Here is a 14300-nt window from a genome sequence, read left to right on the forward strand (position 1 = left end):
GTTATTATATTTTGTTAATATGATTATGTTTTTTATATTTTTATTTATAACGACATAATAAATAAATAAATAAAATCACGGCTCCTTGAAAATAGGTAAAATGGGGGCGAGGCTTCAAATTTATTTATTTATTGTATATAATTTAAATCATTCTTAAAATAAAAAATTAAATAAAAAAACAGACACACACACTCGCATCACAACTTGTCATATGCCTGTTTTTTATATATTGTCATTTTCGTAACACACACCCCTATGCTACAATTACCTTTCCTCTAAATTTAGGTTCCTATTGTTTGTTGCAGCAGTTATGGCTTATGGGTATTAGAGAAGCTTTGAGTTGGTTGAAAAGTTTAGATATGTTGCACGATATAATCGAATCTGATGCTATGTTCCTCATTGAAGCGCTTAAATTTCATGAGTCATATTTCTCTAGTTTAGGTTTAATTATTGATGATTGTAAAAGACTAATGATGGATGTTTTAGTCTTTAGATTTGTCTTTGTGCATCAATCAGCGAATCAAGTTGTTCATGCTCTTGTTAGGGGAGCTGTTTCTATGTCTGGTCTAATAGGATGGGTCTCTCCTAATCCTATTTTCTTATCTGATGTAATTTGATATAATAGTGTTGTTTGCTTAAAAAAAAAAAGTTCCTATTATTCCTTCAATTTGTTCTCTATACGCTGTCGAAAATGTCGATCCAATCTGTATTTTAACTCATTTTTTTTAGAAAAAAAACAATAACAATAACTTCATCTTGTGCACCAAATAATTTAAATCATGCAGATTTTTTTTTTCATTTATCAATTATTGCGTGATAAACTGTAGTGCAATAGCGAATTAGCTATGTGCTAAATTAATATACAAATTTCATACATTCATTTGGTTACTTTCTTAAAAAAAATTAACATCATTATTTTTTCCCCCAAAAAAATACATGATTTTTTAAAAAATTATGTATCAGCTAGTACTAAATATTTGTAGATTTCTTTTTTCTTTGGGTCATTGACCCATTTTCTCCACAATAAGAAACTATGATTAAATAAAAGTAAGAAAAGTCAACTAACTTTTGATTCAATCTTTTTTTAAAAAAAAAAATAGGTTTGATTCAATCTAATTTTACGTCTGAAAATCGTTTTGTGAAGTGAGAACCCGCAACTACTACTATTTTATGTATACATAGCATAATCTTAACCAATACATTACTCTCCAAGCGACATTGGACAAGTATTGTGCGACAAACTCAGTCTAAAAAAAATATTGATAAGATAAATCGAATTCTCAATCATTAATTAAGCGCTCAACTAATTTACCAACTCCAACACTCTTGAGTAGGCCATGTGATATTGTTGCACTCATGGTGTGTAAGGAATTGACCAAATCCAAATAGAATAAAATGTAATCCACTCCACAATTATTTGAAACTAGCATAATCGCACACACGCGTTGCGTATGTATAAAATTATATAATATATTTAATATTGTATGTTATGTATAAATATTATTTTTTGATATTATTTAAATTTATTTTTTTCATTTATAAAATAATATAAAAATAAATTTAAAATTTATTTATCAATTTATCTTATTTATAATGTTTAGTTGAGAAAAGTATGGAAATTTAAAATATCAAAATTTCAAAAAAAATAAATAAAAATAAATTGTAATATTTATATCACGTAAGGGCAATTTCAACAAATGAAAAGATGGTATCTAAGGGAGAGATTCTTTATATATACTAGTAACTGTGGCACACGCGCTGCGTGTGTAACGCAACACTTTGATTTTAAATATGGTCTATATTTAACATGGTAGAATCGTAGGAGTGCAGATAATCAAAGTCGCTAAAAGAATTTATATTGAAAAGGTAGAGAATTGCAGTTTGTGGTTTGAAGTCTCATTTTGTCACCAACGTTCCGCAAAGTATTTGATATATCTAGGCATTTAATGTAACACCATGACGATTAAAATTGATATATTTAGGCATTTAAATTAAATATAATAAGATGTATAATCAGTTTTATCATAGCGATGTGATAGACGTGTTGCACATGTATGTAATATTTATATTTCATATATATATTATCTGAATAAATTAAATCATCAAAATAATAACGCTAAAAAATTTACAATAAACTTAAATTTTACACACATAATATATCGTTGAAAAAAAGTCTACCACTAAATGAAGTTGAAATTAACCATCCTAATATATACATATTACAAAAGTGAGTTATTTTTTGAAACTCAAAAATATTCCTGCATTTCAATCGTTGAACTTATTCTTATTTCACGGCCACCTGAATTTCTTCATTGTGGACCTATAAGAAGCGAATCTCCATTGCTGCATAAATTTTAATTTTATGATAATATATTTTTTAATAAAATAATAGATGAAATCATTAACATACTCATGCATCAATATTAAAACTGTAAGATAGAAAGATACATGAAAAATAATTCTCACTATATTGATGGAACTTATGAACTTTAAAATTTGGACTACCAAGAAGAGATGACATTAAATCAGGTAGTTATGAGTTGTGGTAGAAAACGGAACCAGGAATGCAAAAGGGAAGCAAACAACATTGTCGACTTTGCGTAATTAGCCTCTAATTTTTTTTAAAAAAAAAATCAATTCAAAGTAATAACAATATCATATTAAACGGAATAACATTAATACTATTATTGAGGAAAACAAATTCATTTCAACTTAGCTGATAAATCTTCACACCAGGCTAGTATATTACGTAATTGATCAGCTTTTGGTATTGATTTCAATTGCTGATAAATTTAAAACTACGTAGTTTTAGTAGTTTTAGTGACGAATTTAATATTTATGTCACAAAATATTAGTGAAAGAAAAATTGTAAGCGTCAATAAAATTAGTATTGGATTTAAAATTTTCTTCTTAAATATTAAAAATAAATTGTGTTTCCGTGTTTATTATTAATGATGAGGCAAAACACTCATATGAGACGGTCTCAAGGGTCATTTTCTTGAGACGAGTCTCTTATATAGGTTATCCATTTAAAAATATTATATTTTATGCCAAAAGTATTACTTATTATTATAAATATGGGTAGTATTGACCTGTTTCATTTGTGAAACCGTCTCACAAGAGTGTTACTCTAATGATGATATATATATTATATACGTCTCAAATATTTAGTAACGAAATGCTTAAATAATTCCGTTATCATATTTTGTCACATATAGATAATTCGTTGCTAAAATTTTAATGACGAAGGAATTAACCACGACGTTTATTAATTCCATTACAAAACTATTGCTAAGGTGAATTATTAACGAATTTGTGACGGATTTTGCCGTTACTAACCAACAAATTTTTGTAGTATATATACAAAAAGAATATGCTACAATACAGATAAATAAGTTGATAAATAACCATTACAAACTCTTATGTTCTAATTTGTAGTTAGTTTCTAGTAAAACCAAAATTTTAAATTTTTTATTGCGTTAAAATCATTTTTTATAATAATCTTTTTATTAGAACATATTTACTTGGACATATCAATATTTTTTTTTATCTTGCATATATAGAGTAAAACTATTTTTTTATAAAATTTATATTTTCAATAACTTTCTTAATTAAAGCACACATTAATCTAATGTAATGTACGAAAAGAAATGAGTAATCACACTGAAAAAATTCTATGCGACAAACTCATTAAATAAAGTATTAAATGCTCCACGAGAACAGCCATTGCACATTTCTTATTTTTTTGGTATAACCTCTCGGATGAAGCTCACCAAAGTTTTTATGAATGGGAGCTGCCCAAGTTCTATTCTCCCTTTCGGATTTGATGCAGAGAGTGTTTTGTTCACCTTATATATCCAACTTCTAATCCTCCAGTACTTTAAGCAATGGTATCACGATTCCAGCTTCAATGGCTTTGGCCTTATTTGAATGGTTAAGACACACATTGAATAGCGCAGTGATAACATCTTTTTTTCCTCGTATCGTATCGTATCGTTTCGTTTCGTATCAAATTCAACCAAGTAACATAAGTGTAAAAGTTCAAGTACAATCTCATTTGTTTAGAATATATATGCAAAAACATGAATTAGATGATGAGAAAATAAGGGTGTACCATCAGCATGATTATGTAAAATGAATCATCCACCACAACATATTAGGTTTAGTTATAAAACTCTGAGTTTGATAATAATTATATTAACATATGAAATATAACAATCAGGTTGTTGGTTTCCTTAAAACAACTTAAAATAACATTAGAAAATCATTTTAAATGGCCAGTGAGAATCTATCAAAAATTTAATAATAAGAATGCCTAAACTATCAGTTTAGCAGATAATATGCTAAATTAGAAAATAGAACTGCAATCATCTTCCATTTCCCCCTGTTTACTGCAGGCACATCAAATTTCTTTCAAACAATTAAATTAAACACAACCAATCCAAAAAAAAAAATATTAAAACTGAGATATAAATTTCAATAAAACTTGAAAAATGAGAATATAAGTGCAATGCAATATTTAGCCTTGTTAACAATTAAGAAAAAATAAAAAATTAGAAACATCCATTTATGGGATCCTTTGTTCCTTACAAAAATATAGCAAAATAATTTCAATCATTGCAAGCGAGAATAGTAAAAATTTATTTAATATGGATATGGATTACTTACTAATTGACATCGGCCGGGAGAACACACGGTGAATCAAAAAAAAAACTCATGCTTAATAGAATAGAAAGATGAAGAGATATACTCATATACATTCATCACGACAGGAAAAACACGCACCAAAATTGACATTGAATCGATAGCAAATTAAATAAATCAGTCAAATCTTGATATGTTTGGAGACAACAACAACAATATATCTAAATGCATCACTTGTAATGGTTTTTTGGAGGGTGAATAAAATATTTAAATAATTACTTTACCTAACTTGGACAACTTAAGCAAAGATCTCTCACTAAATCCCCAAAGAAGGTAAAAAAAAAAAAACAAATATTAGGTTGTTGCCTATAGTGTGCTTTATCTATGTGATATTACCAAATTATAAAATTTGAATTCTGGATGCACCGGTACGACATGATTTTACATTAAAATGTGAGAGATTAACATAGTCTAACGATGTTAAGACATTGAGAAAATTACTCCAAGCACAAAATACACTATACAAAAAAATTGTTGTGAGACGATCTCACAACAATTTTGTTATATGATCCCTTAATTTGGTCACACATGATAATTCATTATTTTTATGCCAAAACATGTCTTTTTATTGAAAATATGGGTGAATTGATCCGTCTAACGAATAAGATCTATGAGATCGTGACCGTGTCATAAGATACCAACTCAATAAACTAATTCTCTTTAGATTTGTTTGTTCTCGATCGTTGCAATAAATTCACCGTCAATTAATTAATTAAACTATTAAAAGCACTAAATATTTATTGGTATTTCACTTTTTTTTTACTATGAATTATACATTCACACAACTGGATGGCCTTTACAATTGTTAGTATTCTCCTGAAGATTTAAGAATAATGTTAAAGTTGTAACTAATATATGATATATGTTAGAACGATATTTATAACAATTATATCATGATATTTTGTTATTTATCGTGAGATTGTGATATTATATTGTATTTTTTACATTGAATATATCATAAGTTTGATAAATTAAAATTTTATATTAAATTTTATATGATGTAAAAATTATTATATAAGTTTCGTTGTACCTATTATTTTATTCTTAATTGTTCTTAGTTCGACATAATATTACTTTAATCTGTAGTGTGTTTCCACGTAAGAATTGGTCATTGTCAGCTCAGTGACCGAATGATTAAATTAAATGGAGTAAAATATATGTAAATTTATTTTTGAAAAAAATTGAGAGATGTAATATTATATATTAAAAAAGGGTAGGTATACTTCTTAGGATGTAATTACTTGGACCACCATTAACGAACATTGAATTGAACGACACCAATCACAACTAAATGTCCAACTGTAAACAATAAGTTATTGTTTTATATGTTAACGAGAGATTGTTTGGAAAAAATTATGTTTTTTGGAAGTGATTAAGGGAATATTTACAATCACTACAACTACAAAAATGATTGTTAAATTTTGGCTTAAAAATCATTTTTGTGTGTTTCTTAAATCGGGATAATATGTTAGCTTATGTTTAACTCAATTGACATCCAAAAACTAGTCATACGGTGATTATGATTATCCAATATTAATGATTTTAATAAAAATGTCAACGTTAAAATCACTCTAATCAATTATTCATCAAATCCTACCCAACTTTGATTTTTAGATTTTCACATTTGTTTTCAAACACTACCAACTTTTGATTTTTCTTAACTTTTTTTATAATCTATAAATTAATCACTTCTATAAAAGCATAATCTTTTGCAAATACTCTCTAAATTTATAGATTGTAAAAAAGTTAAGAAAAATCAAAAGTTGGTAGTGTTTGTAAACAAATGTGAAAATATAAAAATCAAAGTTGGGTAGTATTTGATAATTAAGTGATTATAGTGATTTTAACATTGACTTTTTTTTTATTATAATCACTTTTGGAGAATCATAATATTCATACGACTAGCTTTTGGATTTAAATTAAGTTAAACATAAGCTAACACATAATCTGGATTTATAAAACACACAAAAATGATTTTTTAAGCCAAAATCTAACAATCATGATTTTTTAGTAATTGCAAACACTCCCCAACGCAGTGCTTGATTCAATTGATAGGATTATTGAATGATTATTAAATGAATAATAAAATACATGATAAATAAATATTGGTAATTTATGTTGAAAATAGTATTATGTTTGGTTTGATTTTTAGGAATAAGATTAAATAATGGTTTAAATTTTTTTTGCCAGAAATACCATTTATATTTTATTGGATGAGTGATTTTTAAGTTGGACGGAATGAGTAATTATGTAATTTATGTGTAAGATAAAAACAATGATAAATAATACTAGGGTGGGGGAGGATTTAGTTAACCTACTATAATACAACTTTATCCTTTCTAGGTTAGATTAGCTTGTTTTAATAAAAATCCTACCAAACAATTGATTAATCAAAAATCACACACAAACCTACCTAATCCCTTGTACCAAACTTATATAAATAACAAATTAACTATAATTTCATTTAACAAAATTTGAATGAGATGCAAGTTGTTGGAAAACAATATTTGTTCCTCTTGTAAGAGCTGTCTAAACGTAACATTTTGATTAGGTTATTGGAATTGTATTATCATCATTAGCTATGATTTTTTTATAAAATGACAAACGTTCAATCTAATAGTCGATGTCAGAATCAATTTCATGTATTCGATTTTAATATGATCCATATTATAGAATATGGATCATAAAAGCAAACTATTTGTTGTGGAGACCCGAATAAGATGTCCACCGCCCAAATTAAAATATATGATTCCTAACTGGAATGATTAGACAGGTTCAAAATAAAAATAACATTACAACGTTGTGGTTTGCATTTTTATAATAAGGTGTGCACTATTATCATTGCATAATTACAATAATACCAAATGTTTGAGGGACACTGTCATTATCCGGAGGCAAATCCAAATGATAGTAATTAGGTACGTCAAAAAGTGCGAGTGGACCCTTATCACAAGATTAATTATCCATCTTCCCACCAAGGATCCAAATAAAATAATCACACTTATTTATATATTTGTTTTGTGTAACCTATTATATATATAATAGGTCTTTATGGTATGATTCACTTTGACTCAATTTTATAATGAAAAGTAATACTTTTGTTATAAAAAAATTATGTTTTTAGAATAAAATGAAAGATCTATCTCATGAAATTTATTTGTGATCATCTATGTGAGTTTTGTATGATATATTGTTGCAATATTTTGTTTGAATTGATGTATTTTGGACGATGAATGACAAATTTATGGACTTGTTTTGATAGACATAATTGAAGTGAATTTTAAATTCAATTCATATCAAGTTCAATATGAATTATGATATATTTCAAATGCATACAACATACATTTTATTTGAAATCAATCATTCAAATCAAATATAACGATTCAAGTGCAATTTGACGTTCTATTGAAATAGTTTTGAATATTGTTACAACAACTATATTATCAGATATTTCGATCTTAGTAAATTTTATTTTGATTTTTTTTCCCTCTCACACACATCCTCATTTACAAGATTTTGGTAAGTGGATGATAAATAGTAACAACCATAACGGGAGCTATAATGAAAAAGATTGTTTCATGGATTTCTCAAGATTGCAAGAGATTATACATAATCTTTTGCAAATCATGCACAATATTGACTTATATGTCCAAACTTAATGTCATCCCATCCAATTTATAAAAGGTAAATATTCAATACCTTGAGCTGCAATATTATGACCTTTATTTTGATTATATTTATGCTAATTCTAGATTCATAGTATAATCACGCCACAATTACTTTCAAAAATAGATTTAAAGAGGTCAATGGGGCCATCCCACTACATTAAAATTTGACCAACGAATCATGTTATACATCTCAAATTCTAAATTATAAACTCGTCAATGTTCTTATCCATAAATTTTATTGCAATACCATTTCATTTTCGTTAGCTTTACCAGATTTTTGTTTCTATCAACTATTATCTAAAAATAAGTTATTAATGACTGGACGAAACCAAGAAGTGCCAAATTATAGAAGATCTCCTTGAATATGGAATTTAAAAATTCTAAAAATCCAATCATATAAGATTACGAAAATGAATAGTAACAAACAAAAAGATTAGATTTTTATGAAACCGTATCATGAATATTTATATGTGAGACAAGTCAATCATATCCATATTTATCATAAAAATAATTCGTTTGACATAAAAAGTACAAAAAACTCTTACAAGACACTCTCACGGGTCAAATTTATGTGACGGATCTGTTATTTGACCTGACCAATAAAAAAGTAATATTTTTTATGTCACTATAAATATGAGTCTCGATCGAATCTATGAGAAAAAGAAAATAGCATTAATCTTTGTTTTACAAAAATATCAATACAAGTTATCTATATATGAACGTAACATATATTATCACATTAAATTAAATTAATTAAATACACAAAATGCAGAAAATCTGAAATTGGAGGAGGATAACGAAACGTCAGAAGTAACCTAAATACCTAATCTTGATTTTGTTGACCTTAAAAGCTCCAAACTTGGTCAACTCTCTACACACCACGCCGTTTTCATTGGCAACAAACACACCATTTTTACTTTTTCTAATCCAATTTCATATTTTAATTCAAAAAACCAGATAGATAACGGCAAAATCTTCTCTATTTTCCTTTCCATCCCATTCACTTTTCAGAAAAGTTCGAACCCAAAAAAATAAAAATAAAAAACACGGCCGCATTGTGGAGAATTTGCATTTGTTGGATCAAGAAAAACCCATGTAGAATTCACAGATCTTTTGTTGTTTTCTTGTATTATCTTTTACATATCCCACCGAACATACGATCTCTTCAAAATTTTCGGGAAAAAGTAGGACCATTTATCTCAAATTTTCTAGCTTTCCCATCTATTTTCTGTTTCTTGGATTGATAATTAGATGGTGGTGAAGATGATGAGGTGGAGGCCGTGGCCGCCACTGATTTCAAGGAAGTACGAGGTTAAACTCACAGTGCAGAGGCTTGAGGGTTGTGATTGGGTGCATGAGGGTGCAGAGAAGGATAATGGTGGCCTTGCGGTGGAGATCAGGTGGAAGGGTCCCAAGATTTCGCTGGGTTCGTTCAGGAGGACCGTTAAAAGAAACTTTACCAAAGCGGAGGCTTTGAAGCAGGGCCAAAACGGCGGCGTTTTGGTGGAGTGGGATGAGGAATTTCAGAATGTTTGTAGTTTTTCCGGGTACAAGGATAGCGTGTTTCATCCCTGGGAGATCAATTTTACTGTTTTGCATGTGAGTTACTTGCTTTGACTTCTTCTTCTTTTTTATTTTTTGTAAACCGAAAAATTAAATTTTCGTTTAAGCATTTTCTGGGGTTTCTCTTCCCTTCATTAGTTTTTTTTCCCGAAATTTCTGTTTCCCTTTGATTTACTTTTATGTTCTTGAGTATTGGGATATCGGATTTCGATTTTGGCCAGTATATCTGGGTTATAGCGTTGAAAATATAGCCATGTTGACTTGCCAACTCTTCCAAGGTTCACATAATCAAGAAATATTTGCTCAAACTGTTTTTAGTTCAAGCGTAGGACATGCTGATAGTCTCTTTTCTATGTATTGTGGACAATGTTTTTTGGTTCTGTTGGTAGCACCATTTAGTTTGTCTTTGCTCTCAATCTTATTACTCAGGCTTTGGTTATTTGTATGAGAATGTCTTTATGATTTTAATAGACTTATTGATTCTTTATTCTTGAGTTATAAGTGCAGTTGCTGAAAATCCCTCAGTTGAAATTCACTTTTGACTGTCAAAATAACACTTTGCAAAGTTTCATTTTACTGAAATCAAATGCATTCACCGAATGGTGATCTCTTTTCAACCAATTCAAGGATTCACTAATGTGTTCTCCTCACACCCATGATTTATGCCATGATGGGTTTTTGTTATCATTTAGCTGCCGATTCAGGAATCTGTTGAAACCTTATGTGTAGATTCTTGTTATTATGTGGCTACAAATGGATTTGCTGTCTTTTTAGATGCTATTCTCATGTGTAAGCAGTTGTTGATTGAGGATTTGCATTGTAATTTTTTGTTTTTGATTCTGATAATGATCTTCATTGAGATTTTTATGTTGGCACGTGTGGAGGTTGAGTTGTTCATTTGTCCGATTCAACGATTGTGTGTGTCACGTGCTCCGACAACTTAAGTGCTAACTGTTTGTGGATTAAAGATCTTTGTCGAGGACACGGTACCAATGAATGACACTTGTCAGGACTTTGGATTGTACATTAACTCTCTTGGTAACGGTCACACGTGACAAGTAAATAACTGATTTTACTGGAAAAACTTTTAACTTACATGATCAAAAAGAACCATTGGCATCTGAATTTTTGTCTTGAAGAATGATCTACAAATGCATTACAATATTGCAGATCCTTCATTGGAAACCTCACTTTATTAAAAAGGACTGGTTGGTTTGTGAAAATTTCTGCCACTTTGATTAGTACATCAATTGCCTGCATATTCAAATGCCAAACATGTGAGACTTAAGAAGCAAATGATTTTAACAAAAAATTAGTTAGCCCTAGTGGCATTCAATTGAATTGTTACTGTAATATTTCTACCCCTTTCTTCATTTACAATCAGATGAGCTCTATGCTGCTACATCATTGGTTTTGAATTTTCTAGAATAAGAAGTTTTTAAAAAATTTCGACTTACTAATTGTCGAGGAAAATGTAGTCTTTAGGGAGATAATATTTATAGTGTTTAAACGATTTTGCTTTGCATCAGGAGCCGAATCAAGGAGTGAAGAGAAAGTTTTCTGTCATTGGTTTGGCAGCCTTAAACCTTGCTGTTTGTGCTTCAAAGACTGATGGCTGTGTGACTGAAGTCAAAATTCCTTTGGCAGTTTCTAGCGCTGTGGTCGAGCATCGTCCTCTGCTCTGTGTAAGTAACTGATATTCAAATCATTTTTTAGTTTTTTTGTTACCAACACTTAATTGTGACTTTTTCTATACTCCAGATATCTCTCAGCTTGTTGGAAATTAGAAATGCACAAGAAACACTGGATTTGGTTTCAAGTCCAATTATGCCTGTTCCATCCCCTTCAGTGTCCGGAGAATCTTCCACAGAGAAAGATGAAGTTTCAGCCCTTAAAGCTGGTCTCAGAAAGGTTAGAATTTTTACTGATTATGTGTCATCTCGAAGAGCCAAAAAAGCCTGCCGTGATGATGAGGGTAGTGAGGGCAGGTGCTCTGCCAAGAGTGAAGAGGGTGAATTTGCTTACCCATATGATTCAGAATTCGCCGAAGAATCTGAAGAAGGAGAATCCGAGGAAAACAAGGAAGATCCCAAATTTCGGAAGTCATTTAGTTATGGAACGTTGGCATATGCTAATTATGCAGGCGTGTCATTTTACTCCAGTGCAAGAACCAACAATGAGGATGAGGACTGGATTTACTATAGCAACCGCCGTAGATCAGATGTTGGCTGCTCACTAAAAGATGAACCAGGATCGGTTATTACTGAGCCTTCTTATATACAGAACTCTAAACGTAGTATTTTACCTTGGAAGAAGAGGAAGCTGAGTTTTAGGTCCCCTAAAGCTAAAGGCGAGCCATTACTGAAGAAAGCATATGGAGAAGAAGGTGGAGATGATATAGACTTTGATAGACGGCAACTGAGTTCTGACGAGTCACTCTCTTGTGGGGTAAGAATTTTTTTTATTTATTCTTCACTTGCAAAATAAGAATCATATAGATAATTGAGCCCACAATTACAGGTTATTTTGTAGTTGCTTAGGTATGAAGACGAATACTCAGTGCTGTTTTCATGCATGGTTGGAAAAGATGTTATATGAGCTAATTATGCATTTTTTATTTAATATTAATATTTTCAAAATTGTTCCTCATTTGGGAATACAGCATCATCTATGTTAACAAAAGCCTTATTCTCCCACATGTCCCGGATAACTTTATATTGATACAATTTGCTTTAGGGAATGTGCGGTATTGGCCATTATATTTTATCGTAAATACAAGAATTGCATGCATTCCAACTTAGTAATATTTCTACTCAAGGTCTAATTAAGTGGTGGCTAATTTTCTTCAGTGGCATAAAATTGATGATTGCTCAAATGCAAACCAATCACCAGTTTCCGAGTTTGGTGATGATAGTTTTGCTGTTGGCTCTTGGGAGCTGAAAGAAATAGTCAGCAGGGATGGAAGCATGAAGATTCAGACACAAGTCTTCTTTGCCTCCATTGATCAGCGAAGCGAACGTGCTGCCGGAGAAAGTGCTTGTACGGCCCTCGTCGCTGTTATTGCTCACTGGTTGCAGACCAATTCTGATCTCATGCCTATAAAATCACAGTTCGATAGCTTGATCAGAGATGGCTCCTTAGAATGGAGAAAACTTTGTGAGAACGAAGCGTACATGGAACGGTTCCCAGACAAGCACTTTGATCTTGAGACAGTTCTCCAAGCGAAAATACGTGATCTTGTTGTAGTTCCTGGGAAATCGTTTATCGGCTTTTTTCACCCAGACAAAATGGTGGGCGGAAACTTTGAGTTTTTGCAAAGCGCGATGTCCTTTGACAATATATGGGACGAAATTAACCATTCATTAAAAACCGATTCCCAAGTTTTCATTGTCAGTTGGAATGACCACTTTTTCGTCCTCAAGGTTGAGGAAGATGCCTATTTTATTTTCGACACACTAGGTGAGCGACTCCATGAGGGATGCAATCAGGCATACATACTGAAATTCGACAGGAATACAACCATCTATAAACTGCCAAATACCGAACAACCATTGGAAGAAAAACCCATCGAAGAGCAGGCTGCTCCAGCAGTGGAGTCTATGGACTCAGGTGCTCAACCAAACAGCTCAAGTGAAGATTCCAAAGAAGAAACATCAGTTACAAGACCTGAAGAACTGATGAAAGACGAACCTGAAGAAGAGGTGGTTTGTCAAGGGAAAGAATCATGCAAAGCGTACATAAAGAGTTTCTTGGCTGCAATTCCAATCAGAGAACTACAGGAAGATATCAAGAAAGGTTTGATAATGTCAACACCCCTTCATCATCGTCTCCAGATCGAGTTCAACTTCACACAATTACAGCAACCAGCATCATCAGATACCTGAGGCTGCTGCCACTTCAATAATGCCCCAAGAGCCCCGTAGCTGTACATTTGAGTAGCCTGATTATGGACTGACTTTATTTTCTTCCCGAAGGGACTCCAAAAATAGCTTGTTGGTTCGATATTCCATGTTTTTCAGTGTCTAGGATTTAGAAGTACAACCATCTTAGGTAGGAGTTAGTTTGATTCACCACATGTTGAATTGCCATTATATAATGTAAATGACTGCTGACAGCTGATTTTGTGCTGTGTAATCTTGTTGAACGACTCCTTCAATTTAGATATCCAACAACTAACATGTGGTGTGCATAAGCATAGTTTCATGAGTTTTATTCTTCAAGATTTGTCGTTGTAACAAGAGATACATGTCTACGCAACTTCACCAAATACTTTTTCTGAAGAGACTTCGTTGCACTTGTTATGTATATGTGATCCAAATGTTACTGATTTTTGCGAAGCCATTCCTAGTTTTTTTGTAACCAGAT

At 30.8% G+C, this 14300-nt stretch overlaps 1 protein-coding gene across 1 annotated transcript; it reads left to right on the forward strand.

Moving 5' to 3' along the window:
* The first annotated feature begins 9230 nt into the window (after positions 1-9230).
* On the forward strand, positions 9231-14140 carry LOC140881192 (uncharacterized). Its single transcript, XM_073286305.1, has 4 exons — positions 9231-9971; positions 11465-11620; positions 11697-12383; positions 12785-14140. Exons 1-4 carry the CDS (start codon positions 9624-9626, stop codon positions 13817-13819), a joined length of 2226 nt encoding a protein of 741 aa, XP_073142406.1. The 5' UTR covers positions 9231-9623; the 3' UTR covers positions 13820-14140.
* Positions 14141-14300: the final 160 nt, after the last annotated feature.

The sequence above is a fragment of the Henckelia pumila genome, chromosome 2, assembly GCF_033568475.1.
Source record: "Henckelia pumila isolate YLH828 chromosome 2, ASM3356847v2, whole genome shotgun sequence".
In the NCBI taxonomy this organism is placed as follows: Eukaryota; Viridiplantae; Streptophyta; class Magnoliopsida; order Lamiales; family Gesneriaceae; genus Henckelia; species Henckelia pumila.

Excerpts from the sequence above, each read along its gene's own strand:
- LOC140881192 (XM_073286305.1), top strand. The coding sequence starts at position 9,624 with ATGGTGGTGAAGATGATGAGGTGGAGGCCGTGGCCGCCACTGATTTCA. Across the intron at positions 11,621-11,696 it reads AGCATCGTCCTCTGCTCTGT|ATATCTCTCAGCTTGTTGGA; the intron begins GTAAGTAACTGA and ends TCTATACTCCAG. Across the intron at positions 12,384-12,784 it reads ACGAGTCACTCTCTTGTGGG|TGGCATAAAATTGATGATTG; the intron begins GTAAGAATTTTT and ends AATTTTCTTCAG.